Consider the following 21970-nt stretch of genomic DNA (forward strand, 5'->3'; position numbering starts at 1 on the left):
TAACGAGAATCCCTTGGAGCTCGTATCGAACGACAGAAGAACTGGTAGACACACAATGGGTCCTAACCTCGAAAGAGGGACCTTCAAATATAGCCTCCTCTGAAATGCGAACCGGCTGCAAGAGAGGAGAGTATTTTCTATTGTTTCAACTTCTCTCCATAAGCTGCCTTCTTCCTTTTCATTCGAGCATATGGTTGATACTTCTTTGAGACATGAGTAAGGCCGCAAAGCTTTGTTCTCCTTGTTTGTTCATGTTGAAAGCCACCGGCGCGCGGCGGTATTCTGTTTGACGACCGCCGAGGTGTTGAATATTTGTGGGCTGAAGAGCGCCCAATAAATAATTTGAATTTTACGCCATACTGCTCGTGCGTCATGACAATGCAACCGCCCACACAAGCACTGCTGGCTTTTGAATTCAGGTTCGTCTGATAAAGGATCCAAGAAAGAACCGGATGTTATAACGTGACAGGTAAAGACTTCGCTGGCTGGAAGAAAATATACCTTCTTGGGATGGTTAGAATGTAGTCATGTTACGAAAGTGTTTTTTTTACACACGGCGATGGTTACAGTGCAGACCGTCCTGAATGCAGCTGTCAATGCAGTTCAAAGTGGACTCGTGAGAATAAGAAAACTTTAAGAGAGAGGGGGAAAAAAAGATAAACTTTATTTAAAAACACAGATAAAAACCTTCGCGGGAGGGCTGCTCAGACAAAGAGCCGTCTGGCCATCCCCTCCAGACTAGCCCGGTCACTCAGTTTACCCTTTTCACTGCGCCCTGTTACTTTCAAATTTGTCATCAAAAACAAAACACGTATTTACCACAGACGTAGGAGACATCAGACTCAAGAGGCAAAACTGGAAACACACACCACAAGACGCATTTACTACCCAGAAAATTCGACCAGAGAATGTAACAGCGTTCTCCTCGCTAGCCAGCTGGGACTCGTGACGTCTACGACGAGAACACCTCAGTGATCATGTGGTGCAAGTGATGGGCAGTTTAGCCTATCCTCAGAGATGCACGTTACAAGTAAATTCTAACGGCAATGCATACCCGTAAATTGTGGAGAATAGGATTCTTCTACGAGAAAAGTTTGTGAAAGCAATTTTTTCATATATTGTACGACTTTACTATAAAAAAGATTACATCCAAACCTTCAACAGGTTTGCATTTTTTTGGTATTAATGTTATGCAATCGTCAAAGGCGTTTCACATTATTTTTCTATAGCAGTGTTAACTTCTAGATGCGAGTGATCAAATAAGTTTAAAACAACTGTTTTGCTACACATCAGAAGAACTGACCATTTGGTTCAATATTTATTATAACAGTACCCTACTATTTTTCGAATTTTCAAAATTTGTTTCCGATAATGTTGGACACAACGTTGGGCGCAAAAACGACCGGTAGAAGTGTTACCTGTATATAATCGTTTAGTGTTTTCTTACTAATGAAAGCTTTACTTTGATTTGAGTGAGCTTTATCACATTTTTTATTAAATCCAGCTATTCAACCTATCAGGGCAATCTTTAAAACGTCCTCTATACCCCTTAAACGTTAGTTGTTTCCTCGCAGGCAAAAGCGACCAGGGCTCGCGACGAGCGCCTCAAGGCCACAGCCGACCTCCTCTCAGCGATCCGCGTCGTGAAGATGTACGCCTGGGAAGACGCTATGCGAGAGCGGGTGCTTCGCTACAGGGACGCCGAGATCAAATGGCTCTTCAGAGTAAACCTGCTGGACGCCATTTTGGACAGCGTATACTCCTCCACCAGCTCAGTGGTAAGTGTGCTTGGTAAATACGCTAAGCAGCAGCTCCTGTCCGACTGCTAAAAGTTGACGATGCCGCTTACCTGCCGTTTAGTTGTACCAACCAAGTTCGAAAGTTCGAGGTTTCGATTTCCCACCACTGTAGCACGATAAGAGAAAAAAAATCCGTCAACGTGAACTTGCCGACACGTCATAGTGTTTGCTCAAACAGTGAAGAGCCGTGGTTTACTGCGCAGAAAAGAGAACATTATAGCACGTGTTCAAATGAGGAGTTTTAGTAGCCTGTAAGATTTCACGTCCTGAAGCGACACATGGGTTAGGACGAAAGCCGTAGTGGAGAGCTCCGGAACGATTTCAACCAAGTGGGTTTCTGTAACGTGCGCTGACATCGCACAGCGCTCGAGTATTTTGGCATTTAGCCTCGATCAGATTGCGGCCATCGCAGCCCAGACTCGATCTGACGACCTTGGATCAGTAGCCTGGCCCCATAGCAACTGAACCATGGGGCGTGTACGAACTCAGCGGTTCTCTTCACTGGATGCCGAGTCGGAAGCACGCAATTGCTTAAATCTCTTGCCTCATGTAATCGGTAGTTCTTCCCGCTGAGAGCCCCAGAAGATTTCTTTCTTTAAGGGGTTGAGAAAAATTTTTTTGAGGCATTAATGAACTGCTGATGGGCTTCTTTCGGTATGCAAAGTGACCAACGGCGATGTACTACATGCAGCAAACGCTTAAAATGTATTTTAATTCAGCTCCAAAGAGTCCCTAAGCAGTCTGTCTCACGATCGAGACCCACCGCCAGCGCTTTACTGAATGACGTAAAGCCGTGGGAACGATATAAGTGAATATTAGTGACATCACAGCACTGTAACGTGGCCTAGTCTTAGCGGTGACGCAGGACTTCGGCAAGCGCTGCGTTGGCGACTCAGTGGTCGGTGGGCTCTATACATGGCTATACTATATGCCCTCGCTGACACACAAGCCGGCACCAGCATAGCCGGCAGAGGGAAACCGCGTCGATAAGACGACGACCTGACTAGTTGATCTTGTATATACTTTGTCCGTAGTATTATTACTACATTTCATATGTTCACCCTTTGACACTCATCAGCGCTAGGAGTAGGCCTAGCGAGTCAGCCGGATCTGTAAGCGCAATATGGCCGATTTCGGAGAGCGTGTAGACGAGATTTAGAAAATATAAATGGTCATCCACAGCATAGTTCTGACAGCAATGATCTGAAATCAACGTTTGCTTGCACCTTGGCCAAATGTTTAGGCGAATCCTTCAGGGTGGAGTAGAATTGTAATAAGGGAGGAATTACTCATTGCCGTCTACCCAAGCGCAGCCATACGGCTACAAAAGAAAGCTACACAGCATTCTCAGAAACTTCGCAGTTAAAGAAAAATTCGTCCGGGTCCGGGGTTCGAACAGGGGACCACTGCTTCACCGGAGCAGTCGCTCTGCCAACTAAGCTAGCCGTGACGGCAAGCTTATGGAAGATCGAGAGCGAATTGATCGATAACTAGAAGCAGGAACAGAGTTTTCAATGAGTAATTACTTCCTTATTACAATAATACTCCACCCTAGGGGATTCCCCTAAACATCTGACCAACTCTGATCCTTCTTCGAGTTATTCATCAATTCGCTCTCGCAGCAGTGTGTTTAGAGCTCACGTGACCAAGGTTGCTGCTCTTCCCTGGGTGTGACGTCATAGCACAACCCGGCTTTAAGAAGCAGAAAGTGAAATAACGCACTATAAAGAATGCAATAGTAAGTTATTCGCCGCGCATATATACGCGTAAATCGGCGAGCATGCACACGCATCCATGGTCAATACGCGACGTTTTAAGCAAACAACACATCAGCCAAACTTTTATAAACCAAAGAATTAGTTTTACTCATCAATGCAGTGCAGCACATGTCAGCTAAATTTGCGTTCTTTTTCGTTTCATGTGGAATGATGCAAGATTTTTTTTATTATTAACATGTTCAAAACAACCATGCTGATAAAAATTGGACAAAAAAAGATAACGCTTTATTAGCAAAGCTGTTTTGTTTTCCTTTGATATTCACGCAGCAGGGTACACCACCCTTAATTCCACGAAAGAAGCAGGACTGTACACTGAAATTGCTGGATTTGAAGCCACTTTTTCTTACTGCGCTACGTTGAAGGTCAGTGCTAATTCCTGAGGGATGGGTTTCGTAAATACTAAATTTGGTGGCCGCATCTAGCCCATGGCAGTCCTTGAGGAGGAGGAGGAGAAATAAGAGGAAAGGTAGGAAAGTTAACCGGGAAAATAATCGGTTTGCTACCCTACACGAGAGGAAGGGGGTGAGGGGATAAAAAAAAATGAAAGAGATAAGAGAGTAACAGCAAAGTTTGCGCTGTATCTTTGATTTTGATTTCACCGTCACTTTGGTGACGATGAAATCAAGTGGTGCATGAGGTTCTAGTGGATGGACTTAGGTGGACAGTTGGGTGGCCTGGAGGAAAGGGTTGGCCTAATGTTGAGGGGTAGTGTTTCCGGCGGGAGGAATCGGAGAGTGAAGGTGGGGTAAGGATGGCGGTGGATGGGAGGCGGTCTACGTAACAGTGTAGCCTACTTGACTCCAATAATTCCACCCGCTTTCCTCTGTGTTACAGCTCACGATCATCTTGTTCTTCACGCTGCCACTCTTGGAGCCTGGCATCGCCCTCACCCCTGCGCTGTCATTCTCCTGCGTGTCGCTGCTGTGCATTACAGACCTCACCATGAGTGGCTGCGGGCAGGCGCTCAGGAATATGAGCCAGGTAACTGATTATTCGCCTCTTAAAGTAAAAACATGCCCAATGCGAACATCTGCTGCGCACAGATCGGTTATCAGGGAACTAAAGACGCGATAGCTCGCTCACTTTTCGGTCACTTTTCGCTCACTTTTCGGAAGGGAGGAAGGCTGGAGTGAAAGAGAGAAAGAGGTACTGTAGAGGAGGGCTCCGGAATAATTTCGACCACCTGGGGATCTTTAACGTGCTCTGACATGGATGGATGAAAACAACCTTATTACAAAAAAAAAAATCTTCCAGGGTGGTCCCCTACTGGTCCAGGAGTCCACGGGCTTGTGCTTCACGTAAAGCCCGATCCACCAGCCATTTCTGGCCGTTGGGCTGAGCGGTCCGTAAAGCAGCCTCCCAGGAAGAATGAGTGGGATTGGGGATGGGGGATACTGCCTTTGGGGAAGGACGTTCCCAAAGGTAGTGGAAAAGTGTGGATCTGAGCACGCCACAGGTGTTACAATCAGAAGGAAATGTGGGCCGTACTGCACACGGGCGTCGTCTGCTTTCTGCGTCGCACGCAGGGAAAAAGTAGCACAGGTATCGAAAATTTGAATTCAAAGCCAAAGGGTGGTTTCCGACGGAACTATTGCTTTCGAAGTTTCAGGAGGGATATTTTTGCTTCGCCTTTTTGCTTCAAAGCAGCCCTCAAAGGAGATGAACGTTTCCAATCAATACGACCTGCTCCTTTTTTCGAGAGTAAAATCCACTGTTGGGTGAAAAATATTAGAAAGACCACATAGTGCATCTGAAAAGAAGAGTAATTTGCTGGTGACTACTCTGCTAGTTTTTTCAGTTCTTCTGATTTTTCTCAATATGCGCCGTTATCGCACTTCCTCAAAGTAATTGTCACTAGGAAGTGCACAGTAGCCCGTACAATGAACACTTTATTCTGCATGCATGATCCAGCCGTTCTTCCAGGTAAATTCATTGTGTAGCCATGCTGACTGCACAGCAGACAACTGCAAACACACTCATTGTTATTCTGTGCACTCTGCGTGGTTGCAACATGCTTTTAAGCATAAAATGCTTCCAGCTCCCATTCTTTGGAAGTTCATGCCAACAACGCCTTTAAATCATGGAGAACATTCTGTCCAGCATGACCACGAACCTGAATCTAAATATGGCGCCCGGTAAGAATCCGAACGTGCGACCAAACGTGAGGCTGAACTCATTTGAGCAATTGCGAAATTTTACCTCAGAATTGTATCCGGATAGAACATTTTGCCACAGCTCCCGGAGAGTGATTATAACCAGCGGCAGGGAAGAGTAGCATCGTTTTGCAATATCTTAGACCACTCTGCCACTGCCGCAGCTTTTCGCGGCCCTGTGCTCTAGTTGGTAGCCTCAAGAGCTACGTGCTTCAAAATGTCGTCTTTGTAACTTGTGATTCGATAACTCTCCGTTTTTTAAATAACCGCCGTGTCCGTGCAATGCAGAACAACAAGTCCATGTATAGAAATGCTCGCCAACGGCACTAAAAGCAGCTTCAAGTAGGCATACACCAATTTCAAAGGCTGTCTAACGTGCAGCTAACGCTGTAGAAAAGGGCTGAACGCCACTGCGTGTCAAGCAGCGAAGGACGTTGAACGTGCTGCATGGCGCGATAAACAACGCCAGTGCACGCTTGTGTGTGTGCATGCATGCTGCGTTTTCATGCACGGAGTGCGGTTTAATCGATCTTACCGCGTTTGCGTGCAGTCTCCACTGAAGTTGTTCCACTTGAGTTAATGTCTATAGGTATTGGTCTGCAGTCTGCCGCCACTGGCGTTGAAGGAGATACAGTTGGCATGTTGAAGGTGTACCTCAAGACTTTAGCCAGGATATCCAACACATTGTGAATTCGTCTTTTGAAAAAGTCTGGATTACACTAGACTAGAAAACAGGCAAAATAATATTGTTACTAAAGAACCCGGGAAAAGGATGCGATCTCGACGATATTCGGCCCATTTGTCCCACTTCAAATTTGGTAAATCTTGTGGAGCTGGTGGTGAACAGCCGCCTCACGAATCATTTATCGATTCTACATGGCCTCAGTGAGGCTGAAATTGGTTTTCGCCGAGGGTGTCCGATTTGGTCCCCGCACATACACGAATTATAGATAGATAGATCTTTATTTAGACAACAAGGTCTCGGATACAGGGGCAAAAGGCAGATGCACTCTGCCTGACGGGGCCCAAGCACCCGACACAATGCTCAGAACAAGCGGCAAAAGAAGCAAGAGCTTCATACACTCTCATTAGAAAAAACAACACATAATTATACAAGGTAAAAGTAGGAGGAAGGTGCATACTTTTGCAATGACATAATTAAAGTAAATATTTACAAGGCACATCACAACAAGAAAAACACCAGAATTCAAAGAGTTGACGGAAAAACAGGGACATCAAGAATTTTAATCATTCGGGCGAGAAAGGAGGTAAGCTTTAGCATTTCTATTGAATGACTTTTGGGAAACAGATTTCTGAATAATTTCTATGGCCTGTGTATGTTATTTAGAAGACTGGGAATTAAATATGAAAGGATTTCGGTTCCATAGTTAGTCCTTACGAATGGTACTCTGTAACTGACGTGCCTTAATTTATAAGGCGCGTCACTACTAGAGTTTAATTGAACATATTTAGTGGGATGATATTTGAAATTGTTAAACACATAAGAAAGCAGTTTCAACTCAAATAATTCATTGACTTTTAGAATAGAATGCTTAGAGAAGTACAAGCCTCTATGATCATTGTATGCAAGATTTTCGACATATCGTATTGCTTTTTTCTGTAATGTTATCAGCCTCGTGAGGTTAGTTTTCGTTGTAGATCCCCAAACAAGTAAACAATAATGAAGATGTGATTGAATTAGGGTATAATATAACTGCCACTTCAGCCATTTCGGAACAAGGTCTCGAAGTTCATATAATACACATAATGACCTTGATATGCTGGCATGAATCTTATTAATATGCAGGGTCCAACTCAAGTGTTCTTCAAAGATTATGCCTAAAAATGTGTAGGAAGAAACACGCTCAATTACGCTATTTTTGAATGTAAGATTAATTTCACTGTTATCAGGCTTGTTACGTGCCTTAAATACAATAAGCTTTGTTTTATTAACATTTAACTCTAATTTATTTATATTCAACCATAAAGACAATTCTTGTAACCATGCATTTGCCTCAGCCTGAATATTACTAAGATGCATGCCAGAAAAAAATACACTGGTATCATCTCCATATAAAATTAGTGTGGGAGTTCGAGGGATGGCTATTATATCGTTGATATAAAGAATGAAAAATACTGGACCCAAAATAGACCCTTGTGGGACACCGTATATTAATTGACCAGGTTGTGATTGATGACCATTCAAACATGTATACTGAACGCGACCGGAAAGATAAGTACGGATCAGATTTAAGGCAACTCCTCGAATGCCATAAAACGGTAGCTTATAAAATAAAATATCATGTTTAACTGAATCAAATGCCTTCCTGAAATCTAAAAAAATTCCAACTGTAAATTGTTTGTCATCCATATTAGAAAATATTTTTTCCTTTATACTAAGCAATGCCATTTCTGTTGACTTTTTCTCACGAAATCCGAACTGTTCGTTAACAAAAATTTGTCTGTCGTCAAAGAACTTACACAGTCTGATTTTGATCAAATATTCCAGCAGTTTAGAAAACAAAGGGAGTACAGATATAGGTCTGTAGTTGTTTATATTGTCATAAGGGCCACCTTTGTGTAAAACAACCACTCTGGCAATTTTCACACCATCTGGAAAAATATCTTGAACTAACGCGTTGTTACATATATGCTGCTAGGGCAAGCTAATTAGATCGGCAACAGCAATAATAGGCTCGGCCTTAATTTCATCTGCGCCTGCCGCAGTGGATTTGTCTAGGCTTCTAAGAAATGCGAATACTTCATGTTCGCTGCAAGGATTCAAGAATATGGAACTACCAATTGGAGAGGCAATATACTGAGCAATTTCATGATTTCTATCCTGCTTCTGAGATGATTCGCCAGAGGATAGGAAATGAGCATTAAACTTGTCTGCCAAAGCAGCGCCACTGTATTCAACACCACTGAATGCTAATGTGCTGGGAATATGGGTTGTCGCCCTTCCCATGAGGTCGCTCAAACAATCCCATATTTTCTTAGGGCAATTGGAGACTGCTGAAAATTTATTCTGATAATACTGTTTCTTAGCTTTTTTAATATCAGAGCCTAACTTATTTCTAAGTTTTTTGTATTCCTTAAGTATGACTGGATCTTTTGATTGGATGAATTTGTCAAAAAGCCTGTCACGGGTTTGAATTCGTCGATATAACTCTCTCGTAACCCACGGCTTTCGAGACTTTTTGTGAGTTTTTCCCACTGCCAAAGGAAATGCGGTATCATATTTGCTTTTTACTAACTGAAGAAAGATATTGTACGCTATACTAGGATTTAACTCATTGTGAACTTCGCTCCAGGCAGTGCTTTCCATCATGGATCTAAACCTAGCTAAGTTTTCTTGATTGAAACTGCGATATACTATCTGGGGAGTTGGTACTTGCTTCCTTTTTTTTATCGCCCGAGGAAAAAAGCAGAATATAGGCAGATGGTCGCTCAAATCAAATGTAAGCACACCTGATAACACTCTTGATAACTCATGATTTGTAACACATAAATCAAATAATGAGTCCCTCTCTAAGGTTATTCTTGTTGGTGACTGAATAACATTGGTGCAGAGAAATGCATCAATGGCTTCACAAAAAAGACGTCGCGGGGAGCTATTTGTCAAAAGATCAATGTTAAAGTCTCCAACCAAAACAACAGGGATATTTACGATACAAGCATATTCAAGAAGATCACGCACAAATTTGATAAATTCGGCACTTTCACTAGATGGGGGCCGATAAATGCAAGCGATCAGTGTTCCATGACATTTTATAGCAACCGATTCATAGTGGGTATCGACAAGAGAAAAATTCAGGGGGCACTTTGACTGTCTAAAGTGGGTAGAGGCGGAAGCGTTTTCCGCACCACCTTCGCTGTTTCTGTGGCACTGGTGGCGTCACATATAATTGAGTACTAATTACTAAGTGATGACAAATAACTAATTAATGGTTAATTACTGATGAATTCCTGAATCCTAATTAACTGCTCATTAATGACGCTTAAGTTTCGCCTTTAGGAGTGGAACGCGACAGCGCGTTGTAGCGCTGCCAGGGAGTCCACGGAACCCCACCACCCGCTTCGGCGGATGCCTTGCCCTTTGAACGCAACGCTTTTTGAGGAAAGGAAATGGCGCAGTAATTCTTTGTCATCTCGGTGGACAGCTGAACCGCACCGTAGAGGAAGGGAGGAAGTGGGAGTGAAAGAAGATAGATAAAGAGGAGCCGTAATGAAGAAAATGAAAATTGTATTTGAGGAAAGAAAATTACGCAGTAACTGTCTCACAAAATTCAGGGGGGCACTTTTAAAGTGTGGTCACTGATGTGTGGTTAGGATGTTAAGCTTCGCCCCTAAGAGTGGAACGCGACAGCGTCTTGCAACGCTGCCAAGGAGTCCATAGAACGCCATCGCCCATTCGGTTCTACACCTCGCTCGTCGGTAAATTGGTTTTTGAGGAAAGGAAATGCATCTGTCTCTCATTTGTCGGTGGACACCTAAACCTCGCCGGAAGGGAATGGAGGAGGATGAGAGTGAGTGAAGACACCGTATTCACTAGACGCGCCTTTGTTCATTCCAAACCATCGAGCTGGCATGGCTGAGTGGATAGCATGCTGGTCTCTACGCCGAAGACCGGGGTTCGATTCCTGAGCTCGACCAATTTCTTAATCGGTTTTATTTATTTATATGGCCTGACTAGTAAAGCTAATTAGGCTAATTGGGTAATTAAGCAATTAACTAAGCTTAGTCCCACTTACTTGGAGTATCACTATACACGATCCCTTCAATTGGTTGCATGGTTACTAGCCAAAGTACAATTGGCCCCGTTTGAAATTCCCACACTGTGACGTCACGACCGTTTCCACCAATTGAAAAGCGTGACATTTTCTGTCGACAACTGCTGCTTACAACGATGAGACATTAAAGGCTTCCGCCTTAAAATATGATAAAACTTCATAGTCAAAGTTTTCTTTAACATACAATGCGACGCCACCTCCTCTATGGTTTTCTCTGAACACGCCTTCAAACTTGTAGCCACGAAAGAAGATAACATCATTTTGATTTGTGAACCATGTTTCGGTGTACGCAAGTATATCAAATCTGTGATTCAGGGAATCCAATGCTGATTGCATTTCAAAGTGCTTATTTTTTAGACTTCTATATTCACATGAAAGACTGACATCCTGTCATTTTCGTGAACAAGACAACTGCGCACCGCAGAGTTAAAAGATAAAGCATTGTAGTAAAGAGGCTTTGTTTGTGATGCCATAAAAAAATAATGAAAAAAACTGATCAGTAAGGCGAAGTAGAGGCGGTGCCTGCTCAGATGATATTTTCCAGGACAGCAACACACGCGATCCGTATTGCCGTTTCACCCTGGCACTTGCGCACAAAAAGCTTTCCATTACTGTGCCAAGCATATTCGTACTGCTTTTCTGTGGCCCTTGTCCTCATCATCCACATGAGCTTTTTGTTCTGCGCTGTTAAATTGTCAAGAAAGTACACTGTGGATTCAGCTTCCCGCATACTTTGCTTCTTTGCCATCCATTGGTCCTTCATTACACGTGAGGAAAAGCAAACCAGAACTGCCGGGGTTTTGCCACGTTTAGCGGGCAGTCTACGAAGGCCTTCAACGTCGTGCTCAGTCAACTGAGGAAGCTCTAGGTCCTGGGCTATAGCATTGATTTTTTGGAACAAGTTTTCATTTTTGGTTTGCGCAAGTCCATGTACTTCCAAGTTATTCCGCCTGCTGTACTGTTCCAGACTGTTTATTTGCTGTCGTAGTTCGCAGACTTCGGGGTTAGTGTTCTCTGACTGAATCTGTGCCTCAATGTTTTCAACCCTTTTTGATAAAGTGACAATCTCAGTGGACTGAAGCTGCATTTTGGCCAGCACTTCATCATACTGATCTGAAAGATGCTGAACAGACTTTTACATACTTTCCACTGTCTCTTTTACCTGGAAAAGGATATCTAACTTCTGTTTGATTTCCGGTAGTTCACAGAGCTTTTTGTTGATTTCCATTAGCATCCTTTCTGTCAGAGACTGCTCCTTCTGTACCTTTGTTACAATTTTTGAGCCTCTAGCAGCTGAAACTACACATGTTTGACACTTCCAACTTTTTTTATCGATATCTGTCATAGCTTTGTAGGCAGCTTTCGTCGTATTAGAACAAGCGCCTAAGTGGTAACCGTATCGGCATTCTGAGCAGGTAAGGGACGAGCCCTCTGCTGGAAGTGACTGATTACAAACCAGGCATATATCACAAACAGGATCACCCATAGCACTCGCGATGGAAAAGCATGCGGCACAATAGAAAACAACTACAGCAACAGCACAGACTCAAGCGGCGGCGGCGTTTGGCAGAAGGTTTCTTATGACTTCAATAAGTGAAAGCACACCAACCTGCAAAGTGAAGGATTTGCAGTTACTCCGTGCCGCTGTTGCTTCCGACACCGCCGCTGAGCAAGTGTGGGGGGCACAGGTGAGCCTTGTCCTTTTATATGCTCCTGGCTGGCGCTGCTTGTGTCGTTATCTTGCGGGGCCGATCGTCGTCGCTCTTGCCACTTCAGTTCACCAGGTGTATCGCTGCAAGCCTGGCCAAGAACTGCAAAGTGAAGGATTTGCAGTTACTCCGTGCCGCTGTTGCTTCCGCCACCGCCGCTGAGCAAGTGTGGGGGGCACAGGTGAGCCTTGTCCTTTTATATGCTCCTGGCTGGCGCTGCTTGTGTCGTTATCTTGCGGGGCCGATCGTCGTCGCTCTTGCCACTTCAGTTCACCAGGTGTATCGCTGCAAGCCTGGCCAAGAACTGCAAAGTGAAGGATTTTCAGTTACTCCGTGCCGCTGTTGCTTCCGCCACCGCCGCTGAGCAAGTGTCGCAGTAGGGTTGCAATGAGGCCAACGGAGGTCTCAGTTCTAGTTGCATTGGATACTGCAAAGGGATACTACCGTTTTGAGCACAGTGTTTTCCTTCATAAGCTTGTTGACCTCAAATCTCCTTCGTACCTCTTTGCATGGATAAGAGCATTCTTAAACAATAGGCATTTCTTGTGCACTGATGGCCATTAGAATTCCAACACATACGCTCAGCCGAGGGGTGCGCGTCAAGGGTCGTTGCTCTCGCCATTACTGTTTAAAATACTCATGTGAGATATTCCTGTCCGCCCGGCAGTCAAGGCCTACGAGTACGCCGACGACATTGTAGTTTTCGCTTCTGCGAAGGAAGTCCACACTTTGTATCGGGGGCTTCAAGCGTACCTCAACCCACCGGAAATCTGGCTGGACAGCCTAAGGTTAGTGTTAAATGTTAAATGCCGGCATCCCCTTTTTACATCTCCTTGCTGTATCGCAATACCCCAATCCCACAAGCTGATACCGTAAAATATTTAGGTATTACCTACGATCTGAAGTTAGACTTGCCACTAAAAATTCAAAGAAATGTGCGTAAAGATGAGTGCATCCTTGAAGGCTCGGTGAGAATTAGAAAAATTTAGACATGCGCCGGGACACTTTGCCCTTTCAGTATAAATGGTATGTAGGGTCGCTACTTGAATTTGGTTTAGGTCCGGTTTCCTAGGGTTTAACTTCCCAAAGCGACTCAGGCTATGAGTGACGCCGTAGTGGAGGGCTCCGCAAATTTCGACCACCTGGGGTTCTTTAACGTGTACTGACATCGCACAGTACACCGGCCTCTAAAATATCGCCGCCATTGAAATTCAGCCGCTACTGTCACGATTTGGTTGCGTTTTTTTTTCTGGTTATCCGAGGTACATGCTTCAAACTTTGATTAATTTCTAGAGACGTGCTCTGCGTCTGTGCCTTGGACAACGAAAAAGTGCGGCAAATGCTCTGCTGCCTATGGATGCGCGAATGCCAGATTTAAACTCATGGTTCCAGATTCTAACTAGCGAGCTTTCCTTAGAGCATTGGAACCTACTCCAGGTTTGGCTCGCGGCATATTTACGACATTTCCGAGTCTGTTATCTGGCATTATTTGGCCCAGGTGTAAGCCTCTTCAGATTGTGTTCACAAATTCCCTGCTGAAAAAATCTGTGTCCCAAACACATCTGAAGTGAAGGTTCAAAACCCGCGGACCGATGCTGCTATTCCCTTTGACAATACCCTCCCAAGAAAAACAAAGAATTTGCCTTCACTTGTTTAAAATGGGCTTATAGAAGAGTATCTGGAAAAATTTGCAACATGTAGTGCTGTTTTCACTGACGCTTCTGAGCACAAGGAAAATGCACTTATTCCTTTTGTTGCGGAAGCAAAACTAGGCTCGGTGTGAGCGATTGCGTCTAGCCCCACAGAGCCCCAACTGCGCATGCGCGGGGAGCGAGTGTGAGGCAGTTACTGCGTATTTTCCTGTCCTCCAATACACTTTTTTTTCTTCATTACGGACCTTGTTTCTCTTCCTTCTTTCACTCCCACTTCGTCCCTTCGTTTACAAACGGATGACAGGTGTTCACCGGGTGTTACGGCATAATTTGCTTTTCCCAAATACAATTTTCATTTTCTTCATTACGGCCCCTCTTTCTTCTTTCACTCCGACTTCCTTCCTGCCTTCCTCTATCGTGCGGTTCAGGTGTTCATCGAGATGACCGAGAATTACAGCGACATTTCCTTTCCTCAAAAATTCGCTGTGGCTTAGCTAAGGTTAAGCCTGGATAAGCGAAAAGCTCTCGCTGCTTTTCAGCCAACTCCCAAGCTACCATTTGTGGATCGGTGTTTCTGCGCCGTCCGACTGTGGCTTCTTCTTCTCCTTCCATGGCGGCGAGTGTCTGCGCCTGTTGTGTGGGCAAGCGCGCCGTATATACACCTCCTTTCAAATGTGTACTGCGCACGACTGCGACGAAAGGTCGAACGGTGGCGAAGATTGCCTCCTCTTCTATGGCTGCCGCCTCCGCTCACGCGTTCTCGCAACGCCTTGGGAAAGAACCTTCTCCTCTTGGGACGGCGGCGGCGACCGCGCGGCAGCGGCGAAGGGTAAAACGGTGGCGAGGACGAGAAGCGGCGACGCTCAGACGACGGAGTCAACGCGCGGCGGCGACGACGGCTGCGGCAGCAGCGGCCGCCTGCGCTCCGCGTGACGTCGCTCGGTTTCGCGCATGCGCAGCTGTGGCTAAAATTGGTCAAAGCGCCCACCAGACCCGGTGTTGACGAGCCTAGTGAAGGTTTTCTCTTCAGAAAGCGTTGCGTTCAATAGGCAAGGCATCGCGCCGAACGGGTGGTGGCGTTCCGTGGACTCCGTGGCAGCGCTTCAACACGCTGTCGCGTTCCAATCCTAAAGGCGAAGCTTAAGCGTCATTAATTAGCAGTTAATTAGTATGCAGTCATTTATCAGTAATTAGCCGTTAATTAGTAATCTGTCATTGCTTAGTAATTAGTACTTATATGTGTGGCGTCAACCAGTGGTGACGCCACCAGTGCCAAAGAGGCAGTCAAAGTGGCGCGTAAAACGCTTTCGCCTCTAGGCACTTTAGACAGTGAAAGTGCCCCCTGAGGTGCCGCCGCCGCTAGGATTGCCGCGCAGCTGCATCCGCAATTCTACTCGGGATGGCCATTGGTCAAAGCGCAGAAAAGTTTTTAGTCCAAAGCTCTTGATAGGAGTTATTTCGTTCGTGCCCGGAGTGAGTGAGTGAGTGAGTGAAAACTTTATTAGCTCTAGATTCGGTTGTGTTCGGTGGTTTTGAGATGGCTTCGTCCATCTTGCTCAAAGGTCGGTTGCCCTTAGTCCAGAGCTCCACTGGATGCTGCTGCCAGTTTTGCTCGCCGAATCAGGCCTTCTTGGTCGACCCGGCGATCGCTGGAGAGCACTCCCTCCGATTGCTCCGCACTCGGGTTTGTTATCACTGGTACCACGCTTATCCTCTGGCATGCCCACGTTATGTGGTACAGCGTGGGGGGTTCTTGGCACCAAGGGCATCTGTCATTGTATTGTGTTGGATACATTTTGTTGAGTACGTGTAGGTTCGGGTAGGAGCCCGTCTGTAGCTGCCTCCACGCGACCGAGTCCTCTCTGCTAAGGGAGTTGTCCGGTGGTGGATACCGCTTTCTGCAGCCCTTGTAATAATTTAGTATCACCGAATAATCTTGGGGTACAGGTTCGTTCCCCTCGAGGTCGCCTACGTTGGATGCTCGGTAAAAAGTGTACCCTCGAGCTATCCTATCCGCCCCTTGGTTCCCTGTTACTCCCGTATGTCCCGGCGTCCATACTATCGTATGCCTGATTGGTTCTTCGTTTGTTTGTCGTTGTGTTATGTGGCCCCCAGAGCGGAGTATGCGGAGCGCTCTGTGCCCTATTCTGCCGCGTAGGTAGTTGCGGCATGCTGTTTGTGAGTCTGTAAGGATTTTTAGAGACCGTTTAGACCGATAGCCCTCCGCTGCCGCTAGAGCGGCGGCCGCTTCCTCAGCCTCGACTATCTTACAGTCTTGTAGTGATGCGCTGGTGATCTCGCGTAGGGTCGAGTCAATCACCGTTGTTACCGCATTGCTGTTGTGCTGCCCCGCTGTTCTGGTGCAAGTGGCTGCGTCCACGTATATCGTCGTTTCTTGGGGTGCTAATGTGTTTTTTAGGTATTCAGCCCTTGCCTCTCTGCGTGCTTTGTGTAGGTTGGGATCCATGTTCCGGGGTATTGGCGTTACTTTTAGTGTGTTGCGATATTCGTCCGGAATTGTTTCTGTCCTCTGTATTTCTTGAATTTGATCGGCGCGGCCCAGTTTCTTAAGGAGCTCCCTGCCAGATGGGGTCTGTTGTAGTCTGCGCATTTGGGAGACTAGTTGTGCCTCTCTCAATTCATCGAAAGTGTTGTGTAGTCCTAGGGCTAGGATCTTTTCGGTTGAAGTGCTGTGAGGAAGGTGGAGTGCGGTTTTGTAGGCTTTGCGCAGAATTACGTCCGCCTGTTGTACCTCACTCTTGATGGGATTGTAGTAGGGGAGGCTGTATGTCACTCGGCTGACTACCAGGCTTCTGACCAACTTGAGTGTGTCCTCCTCTCGCATGCCATGACGTCTGTGTGAGATGCGCGTGATCATGCGGGCCACTTGTAGAGTGGATGCTTTGAGTAGGGCGAGGGTGTGAGTGCAGCGTTGGTTTGACTGTATCCACATCCCCAAAATTCTGATGAGTGTTTTTTTCCGGTATCGGCTTCCCCTCGAGGTAGACGTTCAACTTTAAGTCGTCGCTAGTGGGGACTGTGCGATTTTGTTTTCCTCTCCAAACTCTTAGGAGCTCTGATTTCTCGGTGGAGCATGCTAGCCCTCTTGCTCTGACGTAGTTCTCTACGCAGGTGGCTGCCTTTTGTAATTTCTCTTCTTTCTCTCCTAGCGAGCCTGTGTTGACCCAGATGGTGATGTCGTCGGCATACATGGCATGGTGTATGCCGTCGATTGCTTTTAACTGTTTTGCCAAGCCAATCATGGCTATGTTGAAGAGCGTAGGGGAGATGACCGATCCTTGAGGTGTTCCTTTATTTGGAGTAAGAAATTTGTCTGATCTGAGCTCCCCCAGGCCAATCGTTGCCGTTCTATTTGAGAGGAAGGCTTTGACGTAGCCGTAGATTCTCCTCCCGCAGCTCAGGTCGTTCATGCCCGTAAGGATAGCCTCGTGACTGACATTGTCAAAAGCCCCCTTGATGTCCAATGCCAGTATTATGTTTTCTCCGCTCTTGGGGACGTTCCCAAGTACTTCTTCTTTGATTTGAAGTAGTACATCTTGGGTCGATAGTTTTGCTCTGAAACCGAACATGCTGTGGGGATACAGTTTGTTGTCCTCCATGTACTGTTGTAATCTCAGCGTCACCACTCGTTCGTACAGTTTTCCTAGGCACGATGTGAGCGAGATCGGTCTGAGGTTCTCAATTTGTAGTTTCTTGCCTGGTTTAGGAATCATGACAACCTCCGCATGCTTCCACTCCTCGGGGACGGTCTCCACTTCCCAGTGTTTGTTGAGAAAGTCCGTTAATTCTGCGACTAGCTCATCACTGAGGTTGCGGATGAGTGCGTTATTGATCTTATCTGAACCCGCGGCCGTGTTTCTGGTTGTGTTTCGAATCGCTGCGTAGACCTCTTCTCGCGTGATGGGTCTGTCCTAGGTGTCGTTTTCACTTCCTCGATAGCGCTCTGCGTAAGCTGCTGGGTGTGTGTCCCCGAAGCACTTAAGGCGTACTTTTTCCAGGAGTGCTGAATCTGGTCCCTTGAACTGGTGGATTAACCGGTAGATGGCTTTGTTGTTTTCTGCCTTGGTTTTTGTTGGATCTATGAGAGCCTTGAGTATATGCCACGTCCTCGATGTGCTCAAAGTTCCATTGAGGGAGTCACTGAATTGTTGCCAGTTTTGCCTTGCCAATTACGCCGCGTACTCTTCTGCTTTCGCTGTGACTTCTGCGATCTTAAGTTTTAGTTTTCTGTTGTACTTTTGTTACTTCCACCTCTTGGTGAGCCCGCGTCTAGTTTCCCATAGCTTGAGCAGCCTGGCGTCCACCTCGGGTGTCTGCGTCGTTCGCGCGATTTCTTTGGTGTACTTGCGCTGTTTTTCTTTCAGCATGTTTCCCCACTCTTCTATCAATTGGATCCCGTTCGCGGCGAGATTCCCGTCGCATGCCTCTCGAAAAGCGCTCCAATCCGTAACTTTTGCCGATCCCAGCTGGCGCTTCAGCCTGTCTGATGTTACTTGTGTTTTAAGTATATAGTGGTCACTGCCCAGATTTTCTAACAGGTTCTCCCACACTGCCTGTTCCGCTCCCCGTATGAATGTGAGGTCGGGGCAGGTGTCGGTACTGACGCTGTTTCCGATTCTGGTTGGAGTGTCTGAGTCTGTGTCCCGGACTACACGTCTATATTTGGTGCTGAATTTATAGCGATTTAGTTGGCCTTACAAAAGTCTGGGCATTTCGCACCGCCTCGGCGAGTTAAGTCTGTGATGCACGCCCATTTCCAACAGGCTGTCTATAGAGGTGGAGATGGGTAGATCCAGCGCCCTCTTGGCCCAATGCCTAATAACTGCGTCGATGCTATCTTGCTCGTTCTCCCTAATATCGAGCAACGGCGTGGCGTAGCACATTCTGCTAATGGTATACGCCTGCTTCAAATTCAGGAGGCTACGTTCTTTGAGGCACCTGCCATTGAGCGCGACTCTCCTGAAGATCGCTGTTACTTGCGCAGTATGATTGCTGAGCTTCTTGGTGTTGCTTCGCCATACACGTCCTCTTGGATAAAGAGTCCGAGTTCTGCGCTGTTTTGCCCTCAACCATTATTTCGAAATCACAGTCACACTTGCAGAGGAGCGCTTTCGGATTGCGTATGATGAGTTTGGTTTTTACAGGGAACACGGCGCTCCTCTATGCTACCGTCACTGCCGCTGTTCATCCAGACGATGATGTCATCCGCGCACCTGCGAAATTTTAGGCCTTCTATGATTTAACGTGCAATGGCATCCCAAAGTGCCCGGGCGCATTGCATTTCTGCGCCATCGAAATGACACCTCCGCGATCTAGACGCCGTGCGCGCTCACCACATCTCCGTATTGAAGCGGGCGAAGGTGGCGGCACGTCCAGCAGCAAAATGGCTTGGCCTAAACCAGAGGGCGGCTGCTGTAATATACGAGATGTCTTGTAATGGGCTACGCGTTTCCTGCAGTGCATTTCATGCATGCGCCTGGCTGCGGAAAAATTGTTCATGATAAATGAAAATTGATTTTGAGGAAAGGAAATGAAGCAGTAACTGCCTCACGTATATCGGTGGACAACCGAACCACGCCCTAAGATGAGGGAGTGAATGGCAAGAGCAATGTTTGGAGAACATTCAATGGCTCCTTAAATAATTCACAAAAATCAAATCAGGTTGACATGAACGTATTCTTATTTTTCGTGAAATGTGAGCCGCCGAGAAACTGCAGTAAACCGTATGTCTCCTCATGAGATAGGGCCGGATTTTTAATGTCATGCTACCAAATTATCCAAATTCCAACAGAGTTTGTCGGCTCGGATTTATTGAGTCTCCGTCTTGTACATTTGCCAAAGTGTTCAGAGAAAGTCGTCTTTAATCAGTGACAGCGTGTTCAGTGTACTGCGCAAACCTTTTATATTGATTCATCATTCGAAGCAGCTAAAACATGGGCATCAATTCTGCTCATCGCAAGATGACTCTGGTCATCTTGCGATGACCAGAGTCATGACCAGAGTCGATGACCAGAGACCGGGGTTGCGAGAACCCCGGTCTCGCACTCCGAAGACCGGGGTTCGATTCCCGAGCTCGACCAATTTCCTATTCAGTTTTATTTATTTATATGGCCTGACTAGGAAAGTTGATTAGGCTAATTGGATAATTAAGCAATTAACTAAGCTCAGTCCCACTTGGAGCATCACTATACAATCCCTTCAATTGGTTGCATGGTTACTAGTTTGAAATTCGCGCAATATGACGTCACGACCATTTCGACCAATTGAAAAGCGTGACATTTTTGTCGACAACTGCTGCTTACAACCATAAGACTTTAAAGGCTTCCGCCTTAAAATTGGTTTTAAAGAAAGGAAGGGAAGCCTGTTTCTTAGATACCTTGGTGGACTCCCGAACCGCGTCGTAAGGGCCTTAAAGAAAATGAAATTAAATGAAAATCGGTTTTAAGGAAAGAAAATGCCTGTCTCTCGCATCTTGGTGTACACCCGAAAGGAATGAACACTACAGTACATATCTCTAAAGCACCCTTCTAGGACAGCGCCGTATCACTAGGCGCGCCTTTTTAACCGCGGCGATTTACGGCTACTCCTCCGCCTTTATACAGGCAGTGTGCGAACGGCCGAACGCCTCCACTGTTATCGTGGTGCTCCCAGTGCATTATGCGCAAACTCCGACAGCCGTGACGTCATACCAAGCGTAACTAAAGCTTTTCGCTTGTATATCCAGGCTTAACCAGAGGTAAGCCACTGCTTAATTTTTTTTCCCAACCGAACGGTCTCTGCAGGTGCTTCTGCGTCTCAGTGCCGTCTGGTTTGAATCTATGAGCGCCCGGAAGAGACGTCACGTGTTTTTCCTAGACATGTGTCTAGCGGCCGCGTTGCACCTGTCTACCCAGTTCGCGTCCCTGAGTTGCGCCGCGTATTCCGACGCCTCTTTAAGGCCGATTAAAACGACGGTCCGTTCGCCCGCGGCCAACGCACTACGTGTTCATGCGTCACCACATAGAGAGGCGCGCTGTTGGCCCGCGGCCTGGTCAGCGCGCTGACAAGGCCGCGGGCCAACAGCGCGCCTCTCCATGTGCTGACGCATTTACACGTGATGGGCGGGCCGCGGGCGATTGGACCGTCGTGTCAATAGTGATCGCCGCAATACGAGCTCTTAGCTTTCGGATGTTATTCTGTCTGCGCCAACTTTTGACCATGCTTCGTCTGGCTGGTGGTGGTGAAAACATTTATTAATCATAGAGAGAGGTGTTGGGGGTCGTGACCTGAAGGGTCACGCCCTTACAACCACTAGGTGGGATGCCTAGTCAGGCACACCATTGGCGTTTGCCGCAGCCCGGGCGCGCTGCGTTAAGGCCCTTTGGGCCTCGAGGGTGCAGCAACCGGACAGGGTCGCCTCCCAGTCCTCTCGGGTGGGGTTCGGGATAGGGGGTAGGGATGGGTTCTGCTGGCAGGCCCACACCATGTGGTAGGTGTCAGACACCTCCCCACAGTGTGAGCACCGCCCGTCGAATTTAGGATCGAAATGCTTTAGAATTGCCGGGCACAACATCGTGTTGGTGAGCAGGCGCAGGAGTACCCGCTCGTTGTCCTTCCCCAGCCCTTTGCATGGGGTGGGAAGAGTTTGGTGCGTGGATTTGTAATAATCGCATATTTCCTTAAAAGTGTAAATCGGATTGAAATGGAAGTCCTGGTCGGCGTCGGGTCCCGTGGGAAATGCCCGGAGAGAGAGCGCGCGGGCGGCGGCGTCGGCTGCCTCATTTCCGTGGACGCCTTGGTGACCTGGAGCCCAAACGATAGATCGGTGCGCGGGATCCGAGTCTCGGCTACAATTTGGTAAATACGATAAGCTAGGGGAGTAACCCACCCTTGCGTGACGTTTCGACAAGCCCCTCGTGAGTCGGTGATTATGTATTTGGAGGAGGTGTCAGAGGCTGCCAAAGCGATGGCAACCTCTTCTGCGTGAATTGCTGACTGGGCCTTGAAAGTAAGGGCGTCTACTGTTTTACCCTCGTGGACGACCGCGGCCGTGTACCATCCCCTAGAGTCCCGGCCGGACGCGTCC

At 46.8% G+C, this 21970-nt stretch overlaps 1 protein-coding gene across 1 annotated transcript in view; it reads left to right on the forward strand.

Moving 5' to 3' along the window:
- Positions 1–21970, forward strand: part of LOC149337640 (ATP-binding cassette sub-family C member 3-like) — a 245206-nt gene that overhangs the window by 106581 nt on the left and 116655 nt on the right. The window contains exons 11-12 of the mRNA XM_089553472.1: positions 1575–1778; positions 4412–4558. Of these exons, the coding sequence (XP_089409598.1) occupies positions 1575–1778; positions 4412–4558 (351 nt within the window). The remainder of the gene's footprint in view (positions 1–1574; positions 1779–4411; positions 4559–21970) is intronic.

This window comes from Amblyomma mixtum, chromosome 7, assembly GCF_055824585.1.
Source record: "Amblyomma mixtum isolate Tamu chromosome 7, ASM5582458v1, whole genome shotgun sequence".
Classification (NCBI taxonomy): Eukaryota; Metazoa; Arthropoda; class Arachnida; order Ixodida; family Ixodidae; genus Amblyomma; species Amblyomma mixtum.